The 22170-nt window shown below is 52.1% G+C and overlaps 1 protein-coding gene across 3 annotated transcripts in view; it reads left to right on the top strand.

The window, feature by feature from the left end:
- SCARA3 (scavenger receptor class A member 3) overlaps nt 1-20546 on the top strand; it is a 39570-nt gene extending 19024 nt beyond the window's left edge. For all 3 annotated transcript variants that reach the window (XM_068553925.1, XM_068553923.1, XM_068553926.1), the window contains 4 exons: nt 877-996; nt 2342-2440; nt 3426-4469; nt 18841-20546. In XM_068553925.1, the coding sequence (XP_068410026.1) occupies nt 877-996; nt 2342-2440; nt 3426-4469; nt 18841-19292 (1715 nt within the window). In that variant the 3' untranslated portion in view covers nt 19293-20546. The remainder of the gene's footprint in view (nt 1-876; nt 997-2341; nt 2441-3425; nt 4470-18840) is intronic.
- The last annotated feature ends 1624 nt before the right edge of the window (nt 20547-22170 follow it).

A 22170-nucleotide genomic window follows, 5' to 3' on the forward strand; every position in this document is an offset into this window, starting at 1 on the left:
GGCTTCTTGGTGGGTTTCAGTATAGGTTAGAGCAGCTGTTCTCAATCTTGGCTGTGCATTGTAACCACCCAGGGATGCCTGAGACCGACCCTTAGAAATTCTGATCTCTTTCAGTCTGGAGCGTGGACAGGTATCAGGGTAGTTACACATTCCTGGTACTCATCATGTGCAGCTGAAGTTGAATCCATCTTAGAAATTTCACAGCTGGGAGGATCACAGCTTTCCCGCTGGCCATTGGCCACCTCCCAGAGCCGCCAGGAACACCTTCTTCCAACCTTCCTCTATAACAAGGACCAACTGATACACTGGAATCATCCGTTTGGCTTCCAGGAGAACTTCTGGTTACCTGCAAAGTTTGGGGACCGACCTTCTGGTTGGCCTGGGACTGAGGGGTTTCCCAAGATGTGTGACTTACAGCTTTAAAACTGAGACAGTCTTGGCAAACCATCCTGGTTTGCCCAATACCAAGGAGTTCCCAGAACAGAAGACTCTCAGTGCTAACTAAAGTCCAGGAAAGTCCTAGGCAAACTGGGAGGAGTTGGTCACCCAACGGTGAGACGAGGCTGGCTGCCCTGGGGGACGGCTGATGTTTCGGGAAGAGGTGCTTTCCTGCACCATGGGCTGAATGACGATGCCACGGAGACAGAATGATGGTGTGATGGTCGCGTACTTTGAAGATCCTGACGGTGGTCTTGCCTATTCGCAAAAGCTCTGGGACCTCCAGATAAGGCAGTGAAGTGGGTAGAGGTGAGGATCCAGGACAGCTCCCTTTCGGAGGCTGGTTCACAATGGGATGAGACAGGCCAGAGCAGGAGAACTGACCCTTTAGCCGCGGCCTCTGCCACCGGCCTCTTTTTTGTCCCCCCCTCTCCACAGGCCGGCCGGGGCCCCGCTGCAGCCGCTGCCAGAAGAACCTGTCTTTGCACACATCGGTGCGGATCCTTTACCTCTTCCTGGCCCTCCTCCTGGTGACTGTGGCCGTGCTGGCCTCTCTGGGTGAGTGCAGGCTGCCAGCAGCAACCCGCTAGTCTGGGGCTCTCCACCCCGGGCTGCGGGGGAGTTTCTCATCAGGGCTCCTTTCAGTGCCAAAACCCCCTACAAAGACAAACACAGATCTCTGTGGCTCACGGACCAGAACCAGCATCTTCCTGACTAGGGGCTCTTAGTGCCTGATTCAAACTGCAAAGACTTGGGCCTGGGTTACTCGTTACTACTGGGAAGCTCGTTACTTCTGGTCAATAATTAGCTGTGTGGCCTTGAGCAAGGCACTTCCCCTCTCAGGACCTCTGTTTTCCTGCTGGTAAATGAGAGGCTAGGACTAGATAGTAGTTCTCAGTTTCAGCCCCATATTAGAATCATCTGGGAGCTGTAAAAAAAAATATGGATGCCTGGGCGCCCCCCCAACTCGGATAATGGAATTAATTCAGTAGTTAAGCTCTTCAGATGATTCTGGTGTACACCCAGGGTTGAAATCACCAGATCGGACAATGTCTAAGCCCTTTCCATGGCCTTTGTGTTTCTCAAAGTGAGGCTGGATGTGTACCTGCGTCAGGGTTGCCCCCAGGATTTGTTAAAATGCAAATTCCTGGGTCTCCCTCAGACCTACTAAGTCAGGGTCCTGCTGGCGAGGCGCAGGGATCTGAAGTTTGGTGGTTCTCATACACTCAGCAGTTTGTATGACTGTGGTAGCTGACCCAGGTGATGGCGTGCTGCCAGTTTCAGGTAACTTCTGCCTTCTGGATACTAACACAATTTATGGTTAAAAAGTGAAAACAAATTTGAAAGTTTCTTACTGCAATCTTATTCCATTCTTAGCTTCAGAGTTAAAAAAAAAAAGCTTTTTTACTAAGGGAAGCCTGTAGGTTTGTTTGCTCCAATGGACTAGATATTAAAGACAAAGCTGGGACTCAGGTGAGGCAAAGGAGGCACGGAGATGGATAGGATTAAGAATCATTTTTATTTTTATATTTCTTTCTTATTTGTCCCCATTCTACCCTGTGGTCAGGTCCTAGTTCTAAAATCTGAGGGGGGTGGAAATTAGATATGTATATGTATAATTTAGGTACTATTATATATTCTAATTTATACATATATACCCACATACGTATAAACACATATATACACTTAAGGGAGATATATAAAAAGATTATATCTATCTATGTCTATAGATATACAGATACACAAGTATATATTTTTAAGAGATGTGTGACAGACTCTGGCCATTGGGAAGCCCCACAGAAGAGTGAATGGTTTTGGCCGCAGAGGGGCTGATAAAAATGTCTTCTCAACAAACGACTGCTGTTTCTCTAAGACCCTTTTCTCATCTCTGTTTCCCCTGCAGTTTTCAGGAAAGTGGACTCTCTCTCAGAAGACATCTCCCTGGCCCAGGCTCTTTATGACAAGAAGCTTGTGTCCATGCAGGAAAATCTCCAAGGGCTGGGTGAGTGTCCAGTGTCCAGATGTGCTAATGACCGTGACAGAAGGCCGATATTACTTGACGGGAGGTGGGGGGGCAGGGTTCCCCCCATGCCATGGTGCCCTGGAGCAGGGCAGCCTTCACCAAGTTCAAGGCACGAGGGAAAGACAGCCATGGCTCCCGGCCTCCCTGTCCAGCTGGAGAGCACCTAGCCAACGAGGGCTGCTACCCTGGGATGCACCCAGGAATGGGGCTGGGGGTTCTGTGAGTGGCATGGATCTAGCCAGAGCCTCCAGGTAGAGAAGCAAGCCGAAGACAGTCCACTCGCCAAATATCTTCACGTATCTGAAATTATTTTTAAGATCTTCCCTATGCTCTTAACAAGTCGGCCCTTTCCTCATCACTGCCTTAAAGTTTGCACAATTTACTATCTCTTTATCTCTTGCTTTCACAAGGGACGTTCTCGTTCTGAGAATGAGACAGAAGGAGCCATAAGAGAAGGGTTTAGAGGGGGTATGCTTGGTGGGAAGAGAAAGTCCTATTCTGCCACTAATTAGCTGAGTGACATTTGGCAAGTCACTTTTCTGAGACTCGTTTCTCATCAGTCGCGGGGGGAAACTTTCCCTGTAACCTCTTCTCCACGAGCTTGTGACAGGCTCAAATAAGCACAAATATTAAAATGTGGGGAGACATTTTAAAAATAAAATGTAAATGGGAGGTTCTTGGCAACCTCAGAGAAGTTATGAAGATACATACTCTCAAGAATTTGGTGGTGAGATGGAGAAAATATCCTAAAGCCTACATTTCAGGTCAGAGTAAAGTCATTTGGTAGAAATAAGATTGCATAGAGGTGGCAAGACTTTTCCAAAAAGGATTTCATAGCAGGTCTTAGGAAAGGAAGAGGGATAGGAAAGCCGCTTGCCAATTCATTATGCTCTGAAATATTAAAGAAGCAACCTTTGTCCCGTGATCCTTCAGCAACTCAAAATGTTGTCCCTTTCTCCTGAAGAGCTGAAAGCCCCGAACAACTGCTCTTTCTGCCATGAGGCTGGGCAGCTGGGGCAAGAGATCAGAAAGCTGCAGGCGGAGCTGGAGGGAATTCAGAAGATGCTTCTGGCTCAGGAGGTCCAGCTGGACCAGACCTCCCAGACCCACGAACTGCTCTCCACCACCAGCGGTCAGATCTCCCAGGAGATGGGCAATTGCTCCTTCTCCATCCACCAGATCAACCAGTCTCTGGGGCTCTTCCTGGCCCAGGTGAGAGGCTGGCAGGCCACCACAGCCGGCCTGGACCTCTCTCTGAAGGACCTCACCCAGGAGTGCTACAACGTCAAGGCTGCGATGCACCAGATCAACTTCACCGTGGGGCAGACTTCTGAGTGGATCCACGGGATCCGGCGGAAGACAGATGAGGAGACCCTGACCCTCCAGAAGATGATCACCGACTGGCAGAACTACTCACGGCTCTTCAGCAGCCTGCGCACCACCTCGGCCAAGACGGCAGAAGCGGTCAAGAGCCTCCAGGCCACCCTGGGGACCTCCTCCCAGCGCATCAGCCAGAATTCTGAGAGTATGCACGACCTGGTGCTGCAGGTCATGGGCTTGCAGCTGCAGTTGGATAACATCTCGTCCTTCCTGGATGACCATGAAGAGAACATGCACGACCTGCAGTACCACACCCACTACGCCCAGAACCGCACGGTGGAGAGGTTCGAGACGCTGGAAGGACGCATGGCTTCCCATGAGATCGAGATCGGCACCATCTTCACCAACATCAACGCCACTGACAGCCACGTGTACAGCATGCTCAAGTACCTGGATGACGTGCGACTCTCCTGCACGCTGGGCTTTCACACCCAGGCCGAGGAGCTCTACTACCTGAACAAGACCGTCTCCCTCATGCTGGCCACCACCGACCTGCTCCGGGAGCGCTTCGGCCTGCTCAGCGCCCGCCTGGACTTCAGCGTCCGCAACCTGTCCGTGGTCATGGAGGAGATGAAGGCCGTGGACACGCAGCACGGGGAGATCCTGCGCAACGTCACCATCCTACGAGGTGAGAGCCAGACCTGGGCCGGGCTGCTGGGGAGCCCCCAGAGGGCCTCGGTGACCTTGGGAAGCACAGAAGGACCTGGTTTGGGGCAAAAATCTCGGTGGGTTGATACAATCCTGCAGCAAATTCCTGGGGTGACTGGCAGCTTTTACGTCCTTGCCAACCTCTTTTGGAAAAGTGTATGGCTCCTCACTTTGCCCGACATACAAATTTGGATTTTTATGTGTGGATCTGTTTAATTGGGCCCACAGAGAGATATAGGTAGAGCTCATCTTTCGGAAACTCTGTCTCCTTTTGTTTTCTCCCTTCCCACCCCCTTATTGGTGCTCTCAACCATCTGCCCTTCAGATGCCTGTCACTCTGATGCCCTCTTCTCCTCCCTTCTCACCCCTGTCTTAGGCAGAGTTCTTCAGAGATATAGGAGAGAGAGAGAGATTGTAAGGAATTGGCTCATGTGATTTTGGAGGCTGGCAAGTCCAAAATCTGCACAGCTGATGTCCTAGTTCAACTCAGAAGGCTGGAAGCTGCTGTAGAACCAGGAAGAGGCAGTGTGCCAGTTGAAGGCTGTCAGGCTGGAGGATGCTTTGTTACTTAGGGGAGGGTCAGCCTTTGGTTCTAGTCAGCCTTCAACTGATTAAGTGAGGCCCACCCACATTGAGGAGGGCAATCTGCTTTACTCAGTACCGATTTTTTTTTTTAACTTTTTATTTTTTATTGGAGTAGAGTTGATTAACAATTTTGTGTTAGCTTCAGGTGTACAGCAAAGTGATTCAGTTATACATATACATGTATCTATTCTTTTTCAAATTCTTTCCCCATTTAGGTCGTTACATAATGTTGAGCAGAGTTCCTACTCAGTACTGATTTAAATGTTGATTTCATCCATAAACACAATGGAGACACACCCAGAATAACGTTTGGCCAAATATCTGGGTACCCCGTGGCCCAGTCAAGTTGACACATAAAAATGAACTGTCACAAGTGCGTCCCTCATCAACCTGACACGCATGCACATCTCCTTAAATCATACTTAATCTCCAAATGAAGAAAGTAACAAGGTCATAATTCTGCCTAATATACATGATATAACGATCCTGAGAATAACCCAAAATGCACTAACCCCTTCTCCAGAAGAGGAGGTAAAGTCCTTGAGTGATGTTTACTCTTCTTAATATCCCATAACTTAAATATTATGATATAAAGTTAACAATATTTAAATACTGTGGTATAAAGTCAATACATTTTGTATTTTTTGTTACATGGTAAGGGGATAAGAGAGGGAATAAAACAAAGATATATATACATATATGTCAACATATAATCATAACACAATGAGGAAATACTCTTGACAATTACAGTCCTCGCTCATGAAATTGGTCAGACAGTCACAGCTAGTGACTTCTTCCACTACCCATTCCGTATTCCCTTTGCCTTCAGCAAGCACCTCAGCTGGTTGTGCTTCTTTACCTGGTAGGGTGACCCAAACCTTCATTCCTGAAGGGCCATTAGTAGTCCTGCCTTGATTGGGTTGTTGTAATTCTCCATTGACCTTAATCCCAGGACATGGTAATACTGAGAGACGCCCTAAGTGATCTCCTAGATTCCAGACATGTTCTTTCTTACCTCCATTGTGGAGAAGTAGTCTGATTTCTCCTTGTCAGTCAGGGTCAATCATCCCAGTCAGCACAGTAACTTCTTTGCCTGTTATTTCAGAGGCATGAGGAGGCCAAAGTGAGCAGGCAACAGTCTTAACTTCCAGTTCAATGGAATCGTATCTCCTGGCAGAAATATTTCCCTTTGGAACTAAGATCACTAAGCCAGCAGGGCATAAGTTTCTGGGAACAAGAAGCAAAAAATTTGCTAGTGGGGCACTAGGGTTAATAGTGAGTGGTGGCTTCCCATTTCCCCTTCTTGATCCTTGGACCCATGAGTCCTGGCTGTAAGAGAAACAGCACCATGTTTTTGTTGCTGATTCAGAGCATATACAGCCCTGCAAGGTATTAACCACAGAACGGGCACTGTAACTGAGTCTTCAAAAGGCCATTTCACCCTTCTATCCAGCCAGCTGCTTCAAGACGGTGGGGGACATGGTAACGCCAGTGAATCTTATGATCATGGGCCCATTGCTGCACTTCATTTGCTGTGAAATGAGTTCCTTGATCAGAAACAATGCTGTGTGGAATACCATGTATAATGCATTCTGCAAGTACATGGCTGGTGTTTTTGGTGAAGCATGACATGCAGGGAAGGCACTTCTATATCCAGAATAAGTGTCTAAACCAGTAAGAACAAAACACTGCCTGATGGAAGTGGTCCAATGTAATCAACCTGCCACCAGGTAGCTGTCTGATCATCCTGGGGAATGGTGCCATATTGGGGATTCATTGCCGGTCCCTGCTGTTGGCAGATTTGGTGCTCAGCAGTGGCTGTAGCCAGGTCAGCCTTGGTGACTGGAAGTCCATCCGTGTTGCTGAACCCATGCATAAGCTCCGTCCTTGCCATTTTGTTCATGAGCCCATTGGTTGATGACAGGGGTGGCTGGAGAAGAAGCCTGACTGGAATCCATAGCACAAGTCCTCCTCTTCACTTGATTATTAAAATCCTCCTCTGCTGATATCACCTGTGGTGAGCATTCACATAGGACGCCATGAGATGGACCTCAGCTAAAGCTCCATTGATCACCTGACCGCCATAAGTCCCTACTCTGACTGGTGCGTCACAGTGATGGTTGGGTCTCCTGGAATCAGTGTCAGATCAGAGCTTGTGTCCAGTGGTGCCTGAAAGTTATGATTATTTCCTCTTGCTCAATGCACAGTTACCCTGGCAAAAGACCATAGGGCCCTTTGGGGAAGGCTGGAAAAATGATTAGTAGTAAATATTGTTGGTAGTGTACGAGGGTCCTTCCTCGAGGGGACCTGGCCTCTTCATTCAGGGGGTTCTGAGTCTGTAAAGTGGCTCAAGTCTGAGAACTGGTTGGGGGTTATGACAGTCTGTTTTAATGATTCAAGTTAGACTCTTGTTCACTTGACCTAGAACTTTTCTGCTTACACAGAACAAGTAAGAATTAGTAGGCTTCCTGTCTATTTCACTTCTAGGAACCCCATGATGAGCTAGCCAATGCCATCAGTCTGCAGGACTCAGGGCATTCTGATTGCGGCATTGACCCTGCTGTCCATCACAGGGACCACGCCCTCCTTGCCTTTGGGGCTTGAGTGCCGCCACTGGTCCCTGCCACCACGGATCAAATCACTCTCATTGTGGTTACGTTTCCCAATTCCGTGACTGCAGTTCCCTCTGTGAAGTCTGGCCCGCAGAGAAGAGCCAGGGATGCCAGGGCTTCCCTCTCAAATTTATCTCTCACAGTCGTGGTGAAAGGCATGTCTTCTGGACCTTCCCAGGGTGGGTGAGTGAGTAGGTTTCATATGACAAACTCACTCTAACATTCCAGTCTCCCTAAGTCATGGAATCCCTTTCTCTACATTAAACCAAAGCAGGTCTGGCAATTCTAATTCACTCACTGTGGGTCTCCTTTTGGCCATATTTCAGCCAAGCAACGAAGCAAACTGTTAGAGCCCTTTCTTCCTCCCCGAGATGCAAAGTTAGATGCAGAATCCCTGCTTAGTGAGCCCGTGGCAATAAATGGCGCCTGATCCAACTTTACGTTCCTTCCACAATTTATCCCACAGCCTTAATACCCATCCCCACACGTGCGGCCCGGGTTTCTATCTGCAGGAGTTAGAACACTCAGAGGGTAGTACACCTCCTCACGGGTCACACTTTGTACCTCACCTGTAGGGGCTGCTGGGACTTGAGTCTGCTCATAGGTCTAGAAGCCAAGAGGGGTGGTGGGGTTGACACTGAGGAGAACCAGCAGTGTCTTGCTTGTCAGCTGCCTCAGGGGCGGTCATTACCCTTTCCTCAGGTAACGCAGGGTTAATACCCTGGGACGGGGGTGGAGAGGCATCAGAATTTAGGGTTCAAGGTCCGCAGCTCCATCAGGGTCTTCCCACACACCCCCCCATTCCAACTTACAGGATCCCATTCCTTCCCAGTCCGTGTCCTCGCTTTAGCAGGAGACACCCTGGGAGGCTGGGAGTTCAACTCGCATTGTAATTCAGCCAGTCACAGGGGGAGATGGCGGGTCTGATTTTCAGCACTCTCAGCCCTGTGGCTACAGGGGGTAAGGGTCTCCTTCAGGGCAAACATAGATGCTTTCAGGTCATTTATGGGGCCCTTGAGCTAGGAATTCAGATCCCTGAGCTCATCCTTTTCTTTCCCCACTTTGTCCAGTAACATTAGAAACAACCAGCCAATCTCATCATACTTGTTATTTTGACCAAAATGTTCAAAGGTGTAATATACATGGTTGCCTAGATCCTTGCTTAGGCGTCTCCATTATTTTGGGTATCTCTATTGCCAGGGATTCTCCGGCTGCTTTTACTACTGGATAGAGAGTCCTGAGCATCTTTAAATCTAATCATATTAGAGAGCCAGTTCCAGAAACCCCAGACCAAATCAGAAAACTCATCTTTAAAATTCTGTTCACCTGGAATCATTCTTGATACCAAAATCTGTATTAGCGTTCTCCAGAGAAACAGAACCAGCCAACAAGATGTATATTTATGCTGTGTCCAGTAGGCTCTCTGGAGAGAGAGATTGATGTATTATAAAGAATTGAAGGTATTGGCTCACATAGGTATAAAAGCCAGCAAGTCCCAGGATCTGCAGGGTGAGTCAGCAAGCAGAAGACCCAGGAGAGAGGATGCTTTAATTCCTGCCTGAGTCCAAAGGTCTGAGACCTAGAGAGCTGGTGGTGTAGTTGCAGTCTGAAGGCCAGCAGTCTCAAGACCCAGGAAGAGCTGATGCTTTAGTTCGAATCCAAAGGCAAGAGGAAGCTGATGTCCCAGTTTGAAGCAGTCAGGCGGGAGGAGCTCCCTCTTACTCAGCCTTTTTGTTCTATTCAGGCCCTCAACTGATTGGATGAGGCCCACCCACACTGGGGAAAGCAACTTGCTTTACTTGGTCCACCAACTCAAATGCTAATCTTGTCCAAAACCCCCTCACAGACACACCCAGAATGATGTTGCACCCATGTCGGCTGAAAAAAATGCACAATCTTAACGTTGAGAATGATGTTTTATTCAGCAGCTATACCGAGGACTTAAGCCCAGGAGACAGTCTCTCAGATAGCTCTAAGGGACTGTTCCGAAGAGTTAAGGGAAGGGCCAGCATATATAGGAGTTTTTGCCAAAAAATCCAGGTAGTTGAACATCAGAAGATTACTCCTAATTAAAGAAAACCAGACATCTCAAGTTAATGAATTCAGCACTCTTCTATGTATGGGAAGATGCAAGAGTCTGGGCTTAATGAAATTATTCCTTTGATAGGCACCTTCACTATCTTGGGCCAATATCCTGGTTTTTTCCATCCTGAATCCTCTCAGGGTGCACTGTCAAGGGTGGCTGCAAGTGACTGATGGCTTGATGGCCGCAACATCCTTTGTTTACTGATATGGCAGGCGACATTCTTTGTCCACACCAACTATCAGGGCTCCCCTGGCCCAGTCCAATTGACACATGAAATCGACCACCAGAGGTGACATCAGAAATGAGGCCTGAGAACAGGGGAGAAAGTCAGGTAGAGCAGGGTTGGCAAGGATGAGCAGAGGAGCTCCAGGTGGAGGAGCAAACATGCAGAGACCCTGGGCACATGCGTCATTGCCTTTAATTCCCATGGTCCCTGAAACCGAAGAACCGGCTGCCGGATGAGGTCTAGTCAAGCTCGCGCAGCTCGCAAGGAAGGGAAATGGGATTCAGATGCAAGGTGGTTCAGATCCAGTGTTGTGCGAGCTGCCTTGAGTGGCCTTCTCCTCCAAAGTCACCTAAGACCCGCATTCCTCTAAAAGCACCTGAGCAAACGACAGATGCTCCTCGCTGACGGCACGGGCTTCCTGGTGGAGTTTCTGCGCTCTATTCCTGTCTACCGTCCGTCCATTTCCCCAAAAGGGACTGACCTCTTGCTCCCCTTGGGACAGCTCTGCCCTCAGTTTCCCCTTAGATCCCACATCAAAGGTTGGTTACCTGGCCCACTCTTTTAATTGACTTGAAATGCTCTATGGCTTCTGCTTATGAGTACTTCATTCTGAAGTAAACCCTATATTAGTCAGCCCGGGCTGCTGTAACAAAGCACCACAGACTGGGGATGCTTAGAACTGAAATCTCGTATCTCACAGCTCTGGAGGCTGGAAGTTTAAAGTCAAGGTGTTGGCAGTGTTGGTTCCTTCTGAGGGTTATGAGGGCAGGATCTATTCCAGCATTGGCTTGTAGACGGCCATCTTCTCCCTGTGTCTCCTTATAACATCTTCCCTGTGTGTGTCTGTCTCTGTGTCCCAGTTTCCCCTTTTTATAAGGACACCAGTCATATTGGATTAGGGGCCACCCTAATGACAACATTTCAACCTGATTATCTCTGTCAAGACCCTGTCTCCACGTGAGGTCATATTCAGAGTGGGTTAGGATTTCAGCATGTGAATGTTGAGGGAACACAATTCAGCCCATAACAAACACCGTTACCTTTCCGTTTTAGTCCTTCACAGCAATATTTCCAACAGTTTTTCTCCTGGAAAATGGCCCAGAAGACTCCTAATTGGGATTCCATACAGGAATTTGTATGGCTATACTCAGTTTCCTGGACCCTTCCCCAGGAAGTACGTGTCTTTGTGGGAAGACTGTTCGAGCTGAAAATATAGCAGCTCTTGGCTCTAGAGAATAGAATAAGTAGCCACTGAGATCTGGAGGTTCTAGAATGTATAGTCACATTTGGGGGGGCCAGAAGTCCGGGCCTGATCATTCCGGGAGCTCCAGGAGTCAGGAGGAAGGGCCCCATGACCCCAGACAGCGCTGTTGTCTTCACAGAGCTCAGACTTGGAGCCAACCTCTCTGATTCTCTGGTTCTCTTTAACCATTTGGTTTCAAACCTGTGTTACCTTCATTTTGTATCAGTGAGCATTTCTGCTAATATTTTCTTTACTCTAGATTGGTGGTGTTGCAGGGGATGGAGGTGAGGTAAGATCTTGTTTGCCTGTTGTCATATTCTGGCAACAAAGCCAGGTACTGAGTATTTCCTTAGTAACCGAAACAGTCCCACAGTATTTCATCTAAAATACGTATCTGTGTGACTTCTAGGATGCAATGTTCCAGAGAAGGCATTAGCAGATAGTTCTCGTGGTTCATCCTCTGGTAATCTTGTTGTTCTTAGGTTGCATTCAATCATGACGAAGCCCATTCACGCACTTTGTTTCATTTTAGCCTCACAACATTTTTTTTTTAATTTTTATTTTATATCGGAGTATAGTTGATTAACAATGTTGTGTACGTTTCAGGTGTACAGCAAAGTGATTCAGTTATACATATACGTGTATCTATTCTTTTTCAAATTCTTTTCGCATTTAGGTTATTATAGAATGACGAGCAGAGTTCCCTGTACTATACAGTAGGTCCTTGTTGGTTATCTATTTTAAATATTGCAGTGTGTACATGTCAGTCCCAAACTCCCAATCTGTCCCTCCCCTAGCCTGACAACCTTTGTGGACAAGACGTGTTGCAGGTGTTGGTGTCTTTACTTTACAGAAAGGTGACCTGAGACTGGGAAAGGTTAAGGGATAACTCAAGGTCGCCCTATGATTAAGATCCTGACCCCTTGCCATGGCTCTGAGACGCACACGTCTAGTGCCCAGCCAGAAGAGGAGACACTGAGAGCATGAGCTTGCAGATGCCAGAAAGGCATTTCCACTCAGGCCCTGCTTAGGTGTCATGTGTGGGACAGACTGGAAAAGAAGGAAATGGTACCAAGAGTGTTAGTAAGGGAACAATTTGAGGACCTCACTCTAAGTATAACCCAACAATAGTCATGGGACTTTGTATTTGCTCCTGTTCTAATGATGGCAGAGTTCTCATCAAAGAACCTCATCCTAACTGGAGAGCAAGGTGGGACATCTCTTTGAGCTACATTTGACTCTCAGTTCAACCTCTGCATATTTGTTTAAATTGTGTCTTTGGGCAACATTTCTCTTGGTTGTTAAATCACCACATATAAAGTCTCTCACATCTGAAAGAAAATTTCAGGGACAAAACGAACATCCCTTCCTACAGGAACATGTCATTCATTCATTCATTCATTCATTCATAGACAGGTGCTGATAGGCTCTCACGCTGGGGCTGGCAATGAGGTCTCCCTCTGGCTGAAGCCGAGCTGCTCTCCAGAATAAAGGAAGAGGGACAGCAATGGCCACAGCCAGTGTGGAAGGTGCCAAGTGCTGACTGAAGCTCTGGGGCTCTTAAACTGTCTGGGGAAGGAGCCTGGATTCTAATTTGCTGTGGGTCTTTAGGCAGAATCACTTAATCTTTCAGGGCCTCTGGTTTTTTGGGGGTTTTTTGTTTTGTTTTGTTTCATATGTAAATCAATGGATAAGACCAGCTGTTCTCTGAGACTTCTTCCAGCTCTGTGATTAATTCTGAGTCTCCATTTGCCAAACAGAAAGCCTGTGGTACTTCTATAGTGTTTGTGCCTCTCATAGAATGTTTCTTCCTATTCTATAGGAGGATTTCTGTGTGTGTGCTAGACAGTGCCTACCCTAAGACTATCGCTTGGGAATTGGAGCCAAGAAAGCATCATTGCTTATTTGCTGAGTGGCCTTGGACAAGGCTCTTGGCTACTTTCTTTCTTTTTAATAAATTTATTTATTTTATTTATTTATTTTTGGCTGCTTTGGGTCTTCGTTGCTGCGCGCAGGCTTTATCTAGTTGCGGCCAGTAGGGGCTACTCTTCGTTGCGGTGTGCTGGCTTCTCATTGCGGTGGCTTCTCTTGTTGTGGAGCACGGGCTCTAAGTGCATGGGCTTCAGTAGTTGTGGCTCGCAGGCTCTAGAACGCAGGCTCAGTAGTCATGGGGCATGGGCTTAGTTGCTCTGCGGCATGTGGGATCTTCCTGGACCAGGGCTCGAACCTGTGTCCCCTGCATTGGCAGGTGGATTCTTAACCACTGCACCACCAGAGAAGCCCGCTTGGCTACTTTCAATTCAGCTTCTTCATCTGCAAGTAGAAATATAATATCTGCCCTGCCTATATCCCATGGGTAGTTGTGAGTAACAATGTTAACAATGGGTGTGAACAGTTTTTGGTAAAATATAAAAGGGTGTCCTAATGAAGGAATGATTCTGAACCTAATTCACTTGATGGTGGGCTCCTTGTCTTGCTCATCAGTGCCCAGCACAGTGCCTGACCTTTGGAAAGTTCTCAGGAAACATTTGCTCATTGAGTGCATCAATGAAAGCATGACCACAGGGCAGAAACTGAGGACGAGGGATTACACTTACCAATTCATTCCCTAAGCACTAACCTCCTTCCTCCTCCCACAGACAGTGTCCAGGAGTTTACATGTTGTGAGGAGAACTTTGAATTATTCTGTGGTTTAGGGCGGAGGAGCTACCTGGAGGGGAGGCGGGGAGGAACATGCCTGCTTGGAGGATTAGTAGGTTCGCTTGTGATTGAGAAGCAAGGGGGATTAATGAAAAGGAGAATTATACCAGCTTCTGTTGGTGCCTGCGAGAGAGCCTACCATGACACCCGGCCTATTTCTGATACATTCTTACTTCCAGGGCATAGTCCTTGAGGAGTGTTTATAGGGCACTACTACCTATTGGCCTTGAACTCCATTTATTGTTTCCCCAGCCCCATAGGACTGAAGGAATGAAGCCTAATTCTCTGCTCAGCTTCTCCACCCCCTGGTCCTTACCGCAAATGCCCACACAGTTTCCTTTCTTCCTTTTCTCCTGCATCTCAGCCCTGGACCTTGGCAGCCCTGAGCCCCAGCCCCAGTGAAGCTGCTGGAAACCCTACTCAGCTTCTCAGCCTCTCTGCCCAAACCAGTTACTAGTCAGCAAATGCCTTGAGAGGAAAAAGAGGCAAAGAAGGTCTGGCTTTCTTCAGTTAGTCTCTCTTCTCCCTGGGATTCTGGCCCTTGATCGCTCTCCAGATCTTTCAGAAGGATGTCTTGGCATTCTGTCAAATGATTCTGGTTGTTCTCAGTGGGAGGTTGAGTCTGCACAGATTAATCCATCATAGGCAGACATGGAAATCCACTGGCATTTTTTCAATGCTCCTCAGGTAACAACAGCCAGGATCGAGAGTCCCTGACCCAGGCTGATATTCTCCTTGAACAAAGAGGAGCCTGCAGTCCAAAGAGGGCCAAATGACTTACCCAGCCACCCAGTTTGTTAATATGGGAGCTGGGACTCAGACTCGGGTCCTCTGAAGTGCAGGCTAGTGTGCCTTCCATGGCACCAGGCCACTCTCCCGAGAGCCTCCCCTTCCGTTTCTGGTTCCTCTCCCTTTGCAAGCTGGCACGTTGCTTTGGATTATGAGATGGCCTGCACCCACCCCTCCCGGCCCGTGCACTCCCCCACCCATGGGTGGACAGCGTTGGTACCCCGAGGGCTTGGTGCTTCTGCTCGTCCCCCCACCCTTTCCCCACTCCCAGTGCAGACCAGGAGCAGCCCACCTACTTGTCCCAGACATGCAGTCAGTTGTGCCTCTGCGCTGATGGGCCGGGATGGCCTAATTACAGCTCAGGGCTTCCTGAGTAATTATGGGCCTTCTTGGGACTCCATAGCGCTCTGTTCCTCTCCCCCATCTCCCCACCTCGGCCACTGCTGCTCACGTTTCCTCCTTTGTCTCAAATGTGCCCCCGCTGCTCAGAGAAGCATTTAGCTCCCTGCCCCCCACTTTGCCCTTTAGCCCTTCCGATACCCAGATCTTGTTACAGGCTGGGTGAAGGGCCTCCTGTTGTGGAGAGCCCCTGGTCAGCCTCTGCCTGCATCCCTTCCCCCCATGCTAACCGCTAAACTTTGCTTATTGACTTCCTCCCCGGCCAGACCCAGGTCCTGCCAGCTCTCCCCTCTCTGACTGCATGACTCATGGCTGGCTCTGAAGGGACAGGCAGAGGCTCGGCTCACCAGAGGAAGACAGTCCTTCAGGTGACCCCTTCGCAGCTCTGTGGGGACCCTCCCCCTCCTCCGAGTGGCACGAGGGCAGGAGGTCCTGGCAGTGGGAGGGGGTCTGGGGACCAGACCAGGAGCCTCTCAGGCCTGGGTTTGCATCCTGTCTCCACCCTTCCTGCTTGGTGATGGTGGGCAAGTCGCCACTCTCTGCACCGCGATTTCTCATCTGTAAAATGGGGCGATGATCTCAATGTACGGTGCTGGGGATGTAGGAGAGACTAGGCAGGCAAACGTTCACTGCTCAGAGAGATGGGATCGTCTATGTGGGAGCCGGGAGCCCTCCCAGTGGCCGTGACCCAAGAGAAGGCAGGTCACAGAGAAGTTAGGGTGAGCTGGGGCCATCGTGGGCGCACCAACACCGAGACAGGGCAGTGAGAGAGGCCAATGCCTGCAACACAGGTCCTGCCCCAGGTGGAGCCACCCCACCGGATGTCCTCAAGGGCACTGACTGGGAGACCTGCGTGGGTTCTCAGAGACAGGGTCAGCAGCGGCAGTGGAGAGGGAGGTGACCCCTTTCCTGCCAGGCCTCCTTCCACTTGCTCTAGGGGCTGCAGCTCCTGGGGAGTGAAGAGGACAGTGCGACCCAGGCTTCTGCTCAAACCGACACCCTGGGCCCGTGGGCACCCAGCCTTCCCCAGCCAGGGAAAGGTACCCAGAGCTTTCCCAGAAAGAGGAGCCCGAGGGGCCTGGAGGGGAGGAGCAAAAGAGAGGCCTTTACTCTCTGCCTTTTCTCCCCCGCTGTTGGCGTAGAAACCGTGAGAAATCCTTGCAGCCGCCGTGCCCTTAGGGGCCAGGGAGCAGAGGACGAGCGCCGAAGATGGTGGCTCAGGAAGGGTGGGGGTCCCACGGAAGGAGGGAGGGGCTCCCGCTGGATCCGTGGGCGTCCTTGTCCAGATGAGATTTCTCAGGCTTTTCCTGAGTCCAGGCTGGGGATGGGGACCATCCATCCAGGGGACAAGAGTGGAAGCCACAGCCATGGTTATAGAAAAAGAGAGGAGAACCAGGGAGCTGGGGCAAGCCCTGGGGGGTCATGTTCTTAGAGCAGGAGGGACAGAGGCAGGAGGAGGGGTCCTCGTGGAGCCACAGGGCCCTGGGGGACTGTCAAGTGCAACCTCAATGTTATAGATGGTCTGAGCGCAGATGGGCAGCGACTTGCCCAGCGTCACTCCATGCCCTCTGATTCCCTTCCACTTGCACAGCCTACAGGGGCCTCTCCACCTCCGAATGGCTCTGCTTTTCCAGCCCACGCTGGCCCAGGCGCCAAGGGCAGAGCTGGGGTGAGGACAGGCGCAGTGGCTTTGCCGGTTCCCGGCCATGCCTGCCGGGCTGGGGGAGGTGGTCCCTGCCCGGCGTCGGCCTGTGCCCTCGTTGGGCCGTGTTGTTCTGGCTGCTGTGCTGCGGACACAAGGGCAGGTCAAGCCGCTCCCAGACCCCAGCCAGCCCATGACGGCGTCCCAGCCGGTGCCGCCGGCAGGCCGCGTGAGCCGAGCCCACGCAGGCCACAGCCCCGCTGTGTGTGGGAGGCGGGCATGGGCAGGAGGTGGCAGGGACCGGCTGGAAGGTTTTTATTGGCCCTGCTGGGGCTGAGTCTGTCTGGGCCCCAGTTTAGATCGTCATTGGAGGATGGGGTTCACTGACTCTCCGCTCCACTTAGAAACACTCCGGGAGGGAGATGAGAGGGGGCACCGAGGTGGGGGAGTGTAGGGGGAGGCTGGGGGCGGGCAGCAGGTAGCCCCGGCCAGGATGGACAGCAGTGGTGTCTGCATTAGCGGGGAGGGGGCCCCGAGGCCGCAGAACTGGGTCACGGCCACTGGGAGGGCTCCCGGCTCCCACGTAGAAGATCCCGTCTTTCTGAGAGGCCCACCCGGCTTCTGGTTTCCGCTCAGGGACCCCTGGGGCTATCACGTCACCTCTCTGAGCTTTAGATGCCTCCTCTCTGACAGGGAGGAGTTGGACCAGCTCCCACCGAGCTCAAAAACTCCAGGATTCTGTTACAGAGGGGGATGGTGTAACAGCAGAGTTCTCAGGGAGAGCCGAGTACGGGTGTGAGAATTCACCTCCCAGGCCAGGCCTGGGGGGCAGCCCGTGAGCCGGTGCTGAGACCACTGAAGAAAACCAGGCTTCTGCGGTGCCTTGACCCCGCGGGGGCTAAAGCTGTTCTCCACAATTCCTGTTCTCATTAGGCCAGAGGGTTCTTTCCTTCCGACCCCGGGGCATCCGACGTGCCTTGGCCAGAGTCACGGCCACACTCCGCTCTGTGTCCTCAGGGCTGGTACAGCTCTGAGAGGTGGTGACTCTGACCTACGTGGCAGGCGGGAAGGGCATTAAGGTCATCTGACCCCTGGCTTGAGCGCTAGACTGGGCTCTTTAAGGAAAAGAAGAGTGTCTTCACCCTGGCGTCTCTCCCATGCCCTAGGCCAGAGCTGAGCAGGAGCAGGGGGTCCACAGCTGTTTGGTGAATCACGCTCTTCAAGTGTATACTGAGCTTTCCCTGCCGTGTGCCGGGGCTCCGAGCCCAGGGCAGGGGATGGGAGCCGTGCCCCCCCCCCATCTTCCTGGGGCCCTACAGTCTAGCGGGGTTCACCAGAGAGGTACCAAGGATTTGCTTTCACTATATTGTGACTTCTCTTTCTATGTGTTAACTAAAAGATTCAGAAAGTAGTAGCTCCAAGAGCTCAGAGAAGATGCTGGAGTAGTCAGGGTGGACTTCCTGGAGGAGCTGCCCTTTCTCTGGGTTGTTGCTGTTCCCACTCACTCACTCACACTGGGAGGGATCCAATTCTCAGGCTTCACTTTCTTGGCTTTCTCCTCCATGTCACCTGACTCCATTCCTGGTCCCAGGTGCCTAAAGGTCATGGGCAAATCCTGGGGTTGGGATGGGCTTGGGGCAGGAGGTCAGGACCCCAGTCAAAGTCCATAATGAGTGTAGGCATCCAGGCCAGTCTCCAGAGTAGGACACACGATCCTGGATGGTTGTGGCCTTTGCCCAGAGCTCTCTCAGCCCCCAACCTGAGTGCACGTGTGGAACTACGGCCAAGCCCTGAAGTCAAAACAATGAGTGCCCTCCAGGCGCAGGCCTCATGCCAAATGCCAACGCATGTCAGCTCGGGATGGGCTCACAGCCTGCAGGTGAGATTCTCAGCCCCACTTCACCGGTGGCCAAGCCGACTTAGAGGGTCAAGTCAGTCGGCAGACCTGGGCCCTGTGGCTTCGGACCCTCGGGTGTCACAGTGCCCACTGCCAGGCGTCCACATCACGGGACAGCCTCGGGACACCTGCCCTCCTGGACTGACCTCTCCCCTCTTCTCTCTGACCCTAGGTGCCCCAGGCCCTCCAGGACCGAGAGGACTCAAGGGAGATGTGGGCGTGAAAGGGCCTGTTGGCAGCAGAGGACCAAAAGGAGACCCCGGCAGCTTGGGCCCCCCAGGACCTCAGGGTCCTCAAGGGCAGCCAGGGGACACCGGGCCTGTAGGAGAAACGGGGCCGGTTGGCCTGCGAGGTTTCCCAGGCCTCAAAGGCTCGAAGGGCAGCTTTGGAACTGGAGGCGCAAGTGGACAGCCAGGCCCCAAAGGGGACGTGGGGCCCCCAGGGCCAGAGGGGCCCCCAGGGTCTCCAGGGCCAGAGGGGCCTCAGGGAAAACCGGGGATCGCCGGGAAGATAGGGTCACCAGGCCAGCGGGGGCCCATGGGGCCAAAGGGCGAACCAGGAATTCAGGGTCCCCCGGGCCTCCCTGGGCCCCCAGGCCCACCAGGAAGCCAGAGCCGCTATTAAGGGGCGGCCCAGTCCCGGACACTGCCACGCAGAAGGTGGGGAAGCGTGCTCGGGTGAAAAGAGACCCCCGAAAAGCCGCACCTGCAGACATTGTGGTCCTTTGGTCCCGAAGAGCGTTCCCCCAGGCCTGCCCCTGCACCTCCGGGCTTCCCAGTAGTGACTGTACCATAGAAAGCAGCCCCTTATACACACACGCACACGCACACGCACACGCACATTTCCCTGCTGGCCAGGGGGGCTGACCGGGTTTCCCTGGCTGGGCGGGAGGAGAGGGCAGGAGAAGCCCCCTCTCCTGTGACTGAGCCTGCCAGGGAGGTGGCTACCTCGGGGGAACGGTCTTAACTCTGGCTCTGCATTGGTGACCAGCGCTAGTCTTTCTAGCACCTTCACACCCATCCTAGCTGGCTGGCAGTCCCCTGAGGCTCCCAGGGGTTGAAAAGACCCAGGAAAAGCTTTGCAGGGGATTATGGTTCAAACTCTAGGGACGAGGTGGATTTGGCAACCACAAGACCTTCCCTGTAACCATGGGAGCAGAGGCCCGGGAGCTCACACAGGACAGAGCAGCTCCACCTGGGCCCTGAGCGCTGTGCCCCCAGGGGTTCAGCATTTTTTCCCACATCTCCAGAAAATTCCTCGCTTCATCCTTGCGTCCGCCTTTCAGGAGCATCCCAGAAGGAATCCAAGCAGGAGTTTCATCTGCACCGGGACACTCTCCAGGCCCTGGAACGTTCTGCCAAAGTAGAAGGCCCGTTCCGATCCGGGGGGTGACCGCTTTGTGGCAACTGGGGGAGGGCTGACCGCTGGGCCGCTCTCCCTTCCCCCGCCTACTCTCCTCCTGACCTCACCCCACCGTGACCCAGAACGGCCCCGAGGCCCCTCTGCACGGGCAGCTCGACCAGATGAGGGGGAGGGGCCACAGCTCCCTTTGATGTCACCGCTCACCCACCTCCATCCTCCTGCGCAGCCAGCAGCACGGAGGACTGGGACATCCCCAGAAGGGCAAACTCGCGGTGAAGCGGCCCCTCCTTTGTGTTCTAACAGATAACGACCACCCCTGCGATGGGGGCTTACAGCTGCCCCCTCCCCAGCCTGACCCAGAGGCCGGCCCCTCCCCATTCCAGAAGCCTTCCCCCCTTGTAACAGGTGTGCAACTGGCTTGCACTCCCGCTGCCCTCACTGCCGTGTAGTTCTCCTGTCTACATATGATATCATGCCACGTAGTATCACCGACTCAGTAAAGAGCTGTTTCCAGGAGGGAGGTGTCTTCTGGTCCTTTCTGCCTGACCGGGACCGTGATGCCTTCAGGGGCTGCACCTCACCTGGCCTTTGAAGGGGAACCAGTGCACAAGGGGTCCCTTAGATATTCGGTCCCACTGTGGAGTCCAGGTCTGACCCCCTGGCCCTTCACTCTGGAAACACTGAGTTCTGCTGGGAGTTCCCAGTGGTCCTGCAGGGGCCAGGGACCAAGGGTGGCTGAGGGATTACCCACAGCGAGCAGGAACCCCGTGGAAGCAAGGTGACCTACTAATCTCGCAGCAGGGCCCTAGAGCTCTTGGGCTAGAACGAGATTGGAAAATAAGACAGGACACCTGAGTGATACCCCCTGCTCCCCTGTCTTGTCCCTAAGACAAGGAGATAAAACAGAAAAGGGGGAGGAGACCAGACCTGCCCCCAAAGGACCTGGCCCTCCAGGGTCCACAGGAAACAAAGGACAGCTTGGTCCTCTGTGAATCAGCTGGACCTGTTCCAGGAATCAGGGGTGCGTGAAGGGGCTGTGCCCTTGGCTGGCTTTCAAGGCATATGTCTTAGTCCGTTCAGGCTGCTGTAACGGAACACCACAGACTGGGTGACTTCTAAACAGCAGAAGCAGCATAAATGATGAGGCTCATCCACCCTCGTGACCTAATCCCCTCCCAAAGGCCCCCCTCTCCTGAGCCCATCACACTGGGGGTTAGATTTCGACATAGAAATTTGGGGGGCTGGACACAAACATTCAGACTGTGGTAGCATAGTAACCTCATTCGTCAGTGAAACATGGCCTAGTGAAAGCCCTGTGCCTTGTTTTGCTTTTTTACTTTTTTTTTGGGGGGGGTGGGGGCAGGGGGTGGGGGGAGCATCTTAGTCAGAATTCTCCAGAGAAAGGAAGGCTGAGAAGTGCCATGATCTGCCATCCCCAAGCTGGAGGCCCAGGGGAGCCAATGGAATGGTTCCAGCCCTAGGGCAGAAGACAGATGTCCCAGCTCACACAGTCAGGCAGAGAGAGAATTCTCCCTTCCTCCACCTTTTTGTCCCATTCAGGCCCTCAACAGACTGAAAGGCTACCCATCTGCTGTAGTGAAGGGCCATCTTCTCTACTCAGTGCACCCATTCAAATGCTCACCTAATTCGAATTCTCATCTCTTCCGGAAACACTTTCACCGATACACCTAGAAAAAATGTTTAATCCGACATCTGAGCGTCCCATGGCCCGGTCAAGTCAGCACTTGAAATTAAGCCTCATGGGGTGTTTGGTAGAGGAAGCGAGCAGAGAGGTGGAAGGATGGGGATGGGGCCCCGGGGACCATGGCACGAGGCGCCCACCACTTCCTTACTCCCCGTGGTGGCTCAGGGTCCCTGCCCCGCCTGCCCCCGTCAACAACTGAGATGTGCTGGGCAGTGAGTTAGGTACTGAGGGGTTACAGGACTGAAGCGGCCTTGCCCTGGGGGCTCACCTCTCATAGGGGAGGGAGCAGTAGTGAAAGATACCTCTCCGCCTCGTGCAGGGCAGGCTGGGGGCTGGAGAACAAGGGGTCGTGGCACAGAGGTAATGGGCCTTGGGGGAGGCAGTGAGGACCACCCAGTGGTGTCATTTCAGTCTGGGTCCCCAGGAAAACCTCCA

Source organism: Eschrichtius robustus, chromosome 10 (assembly GCF_028021215.1).
Source record: "Eschrichtius robustus isolate mEscRob2 chromosome 10, mEscRob2.pri, whole genome shotgun sequence".
In the NCBI taxonomy this organism is placed as follows: domain Eukaryota; kingdom Metazoa; phylum Chordata; class Mammalia; order Artiodactyla; family Eschrichtiidae; genus Eschrichtius; species Eschrichtius robustus.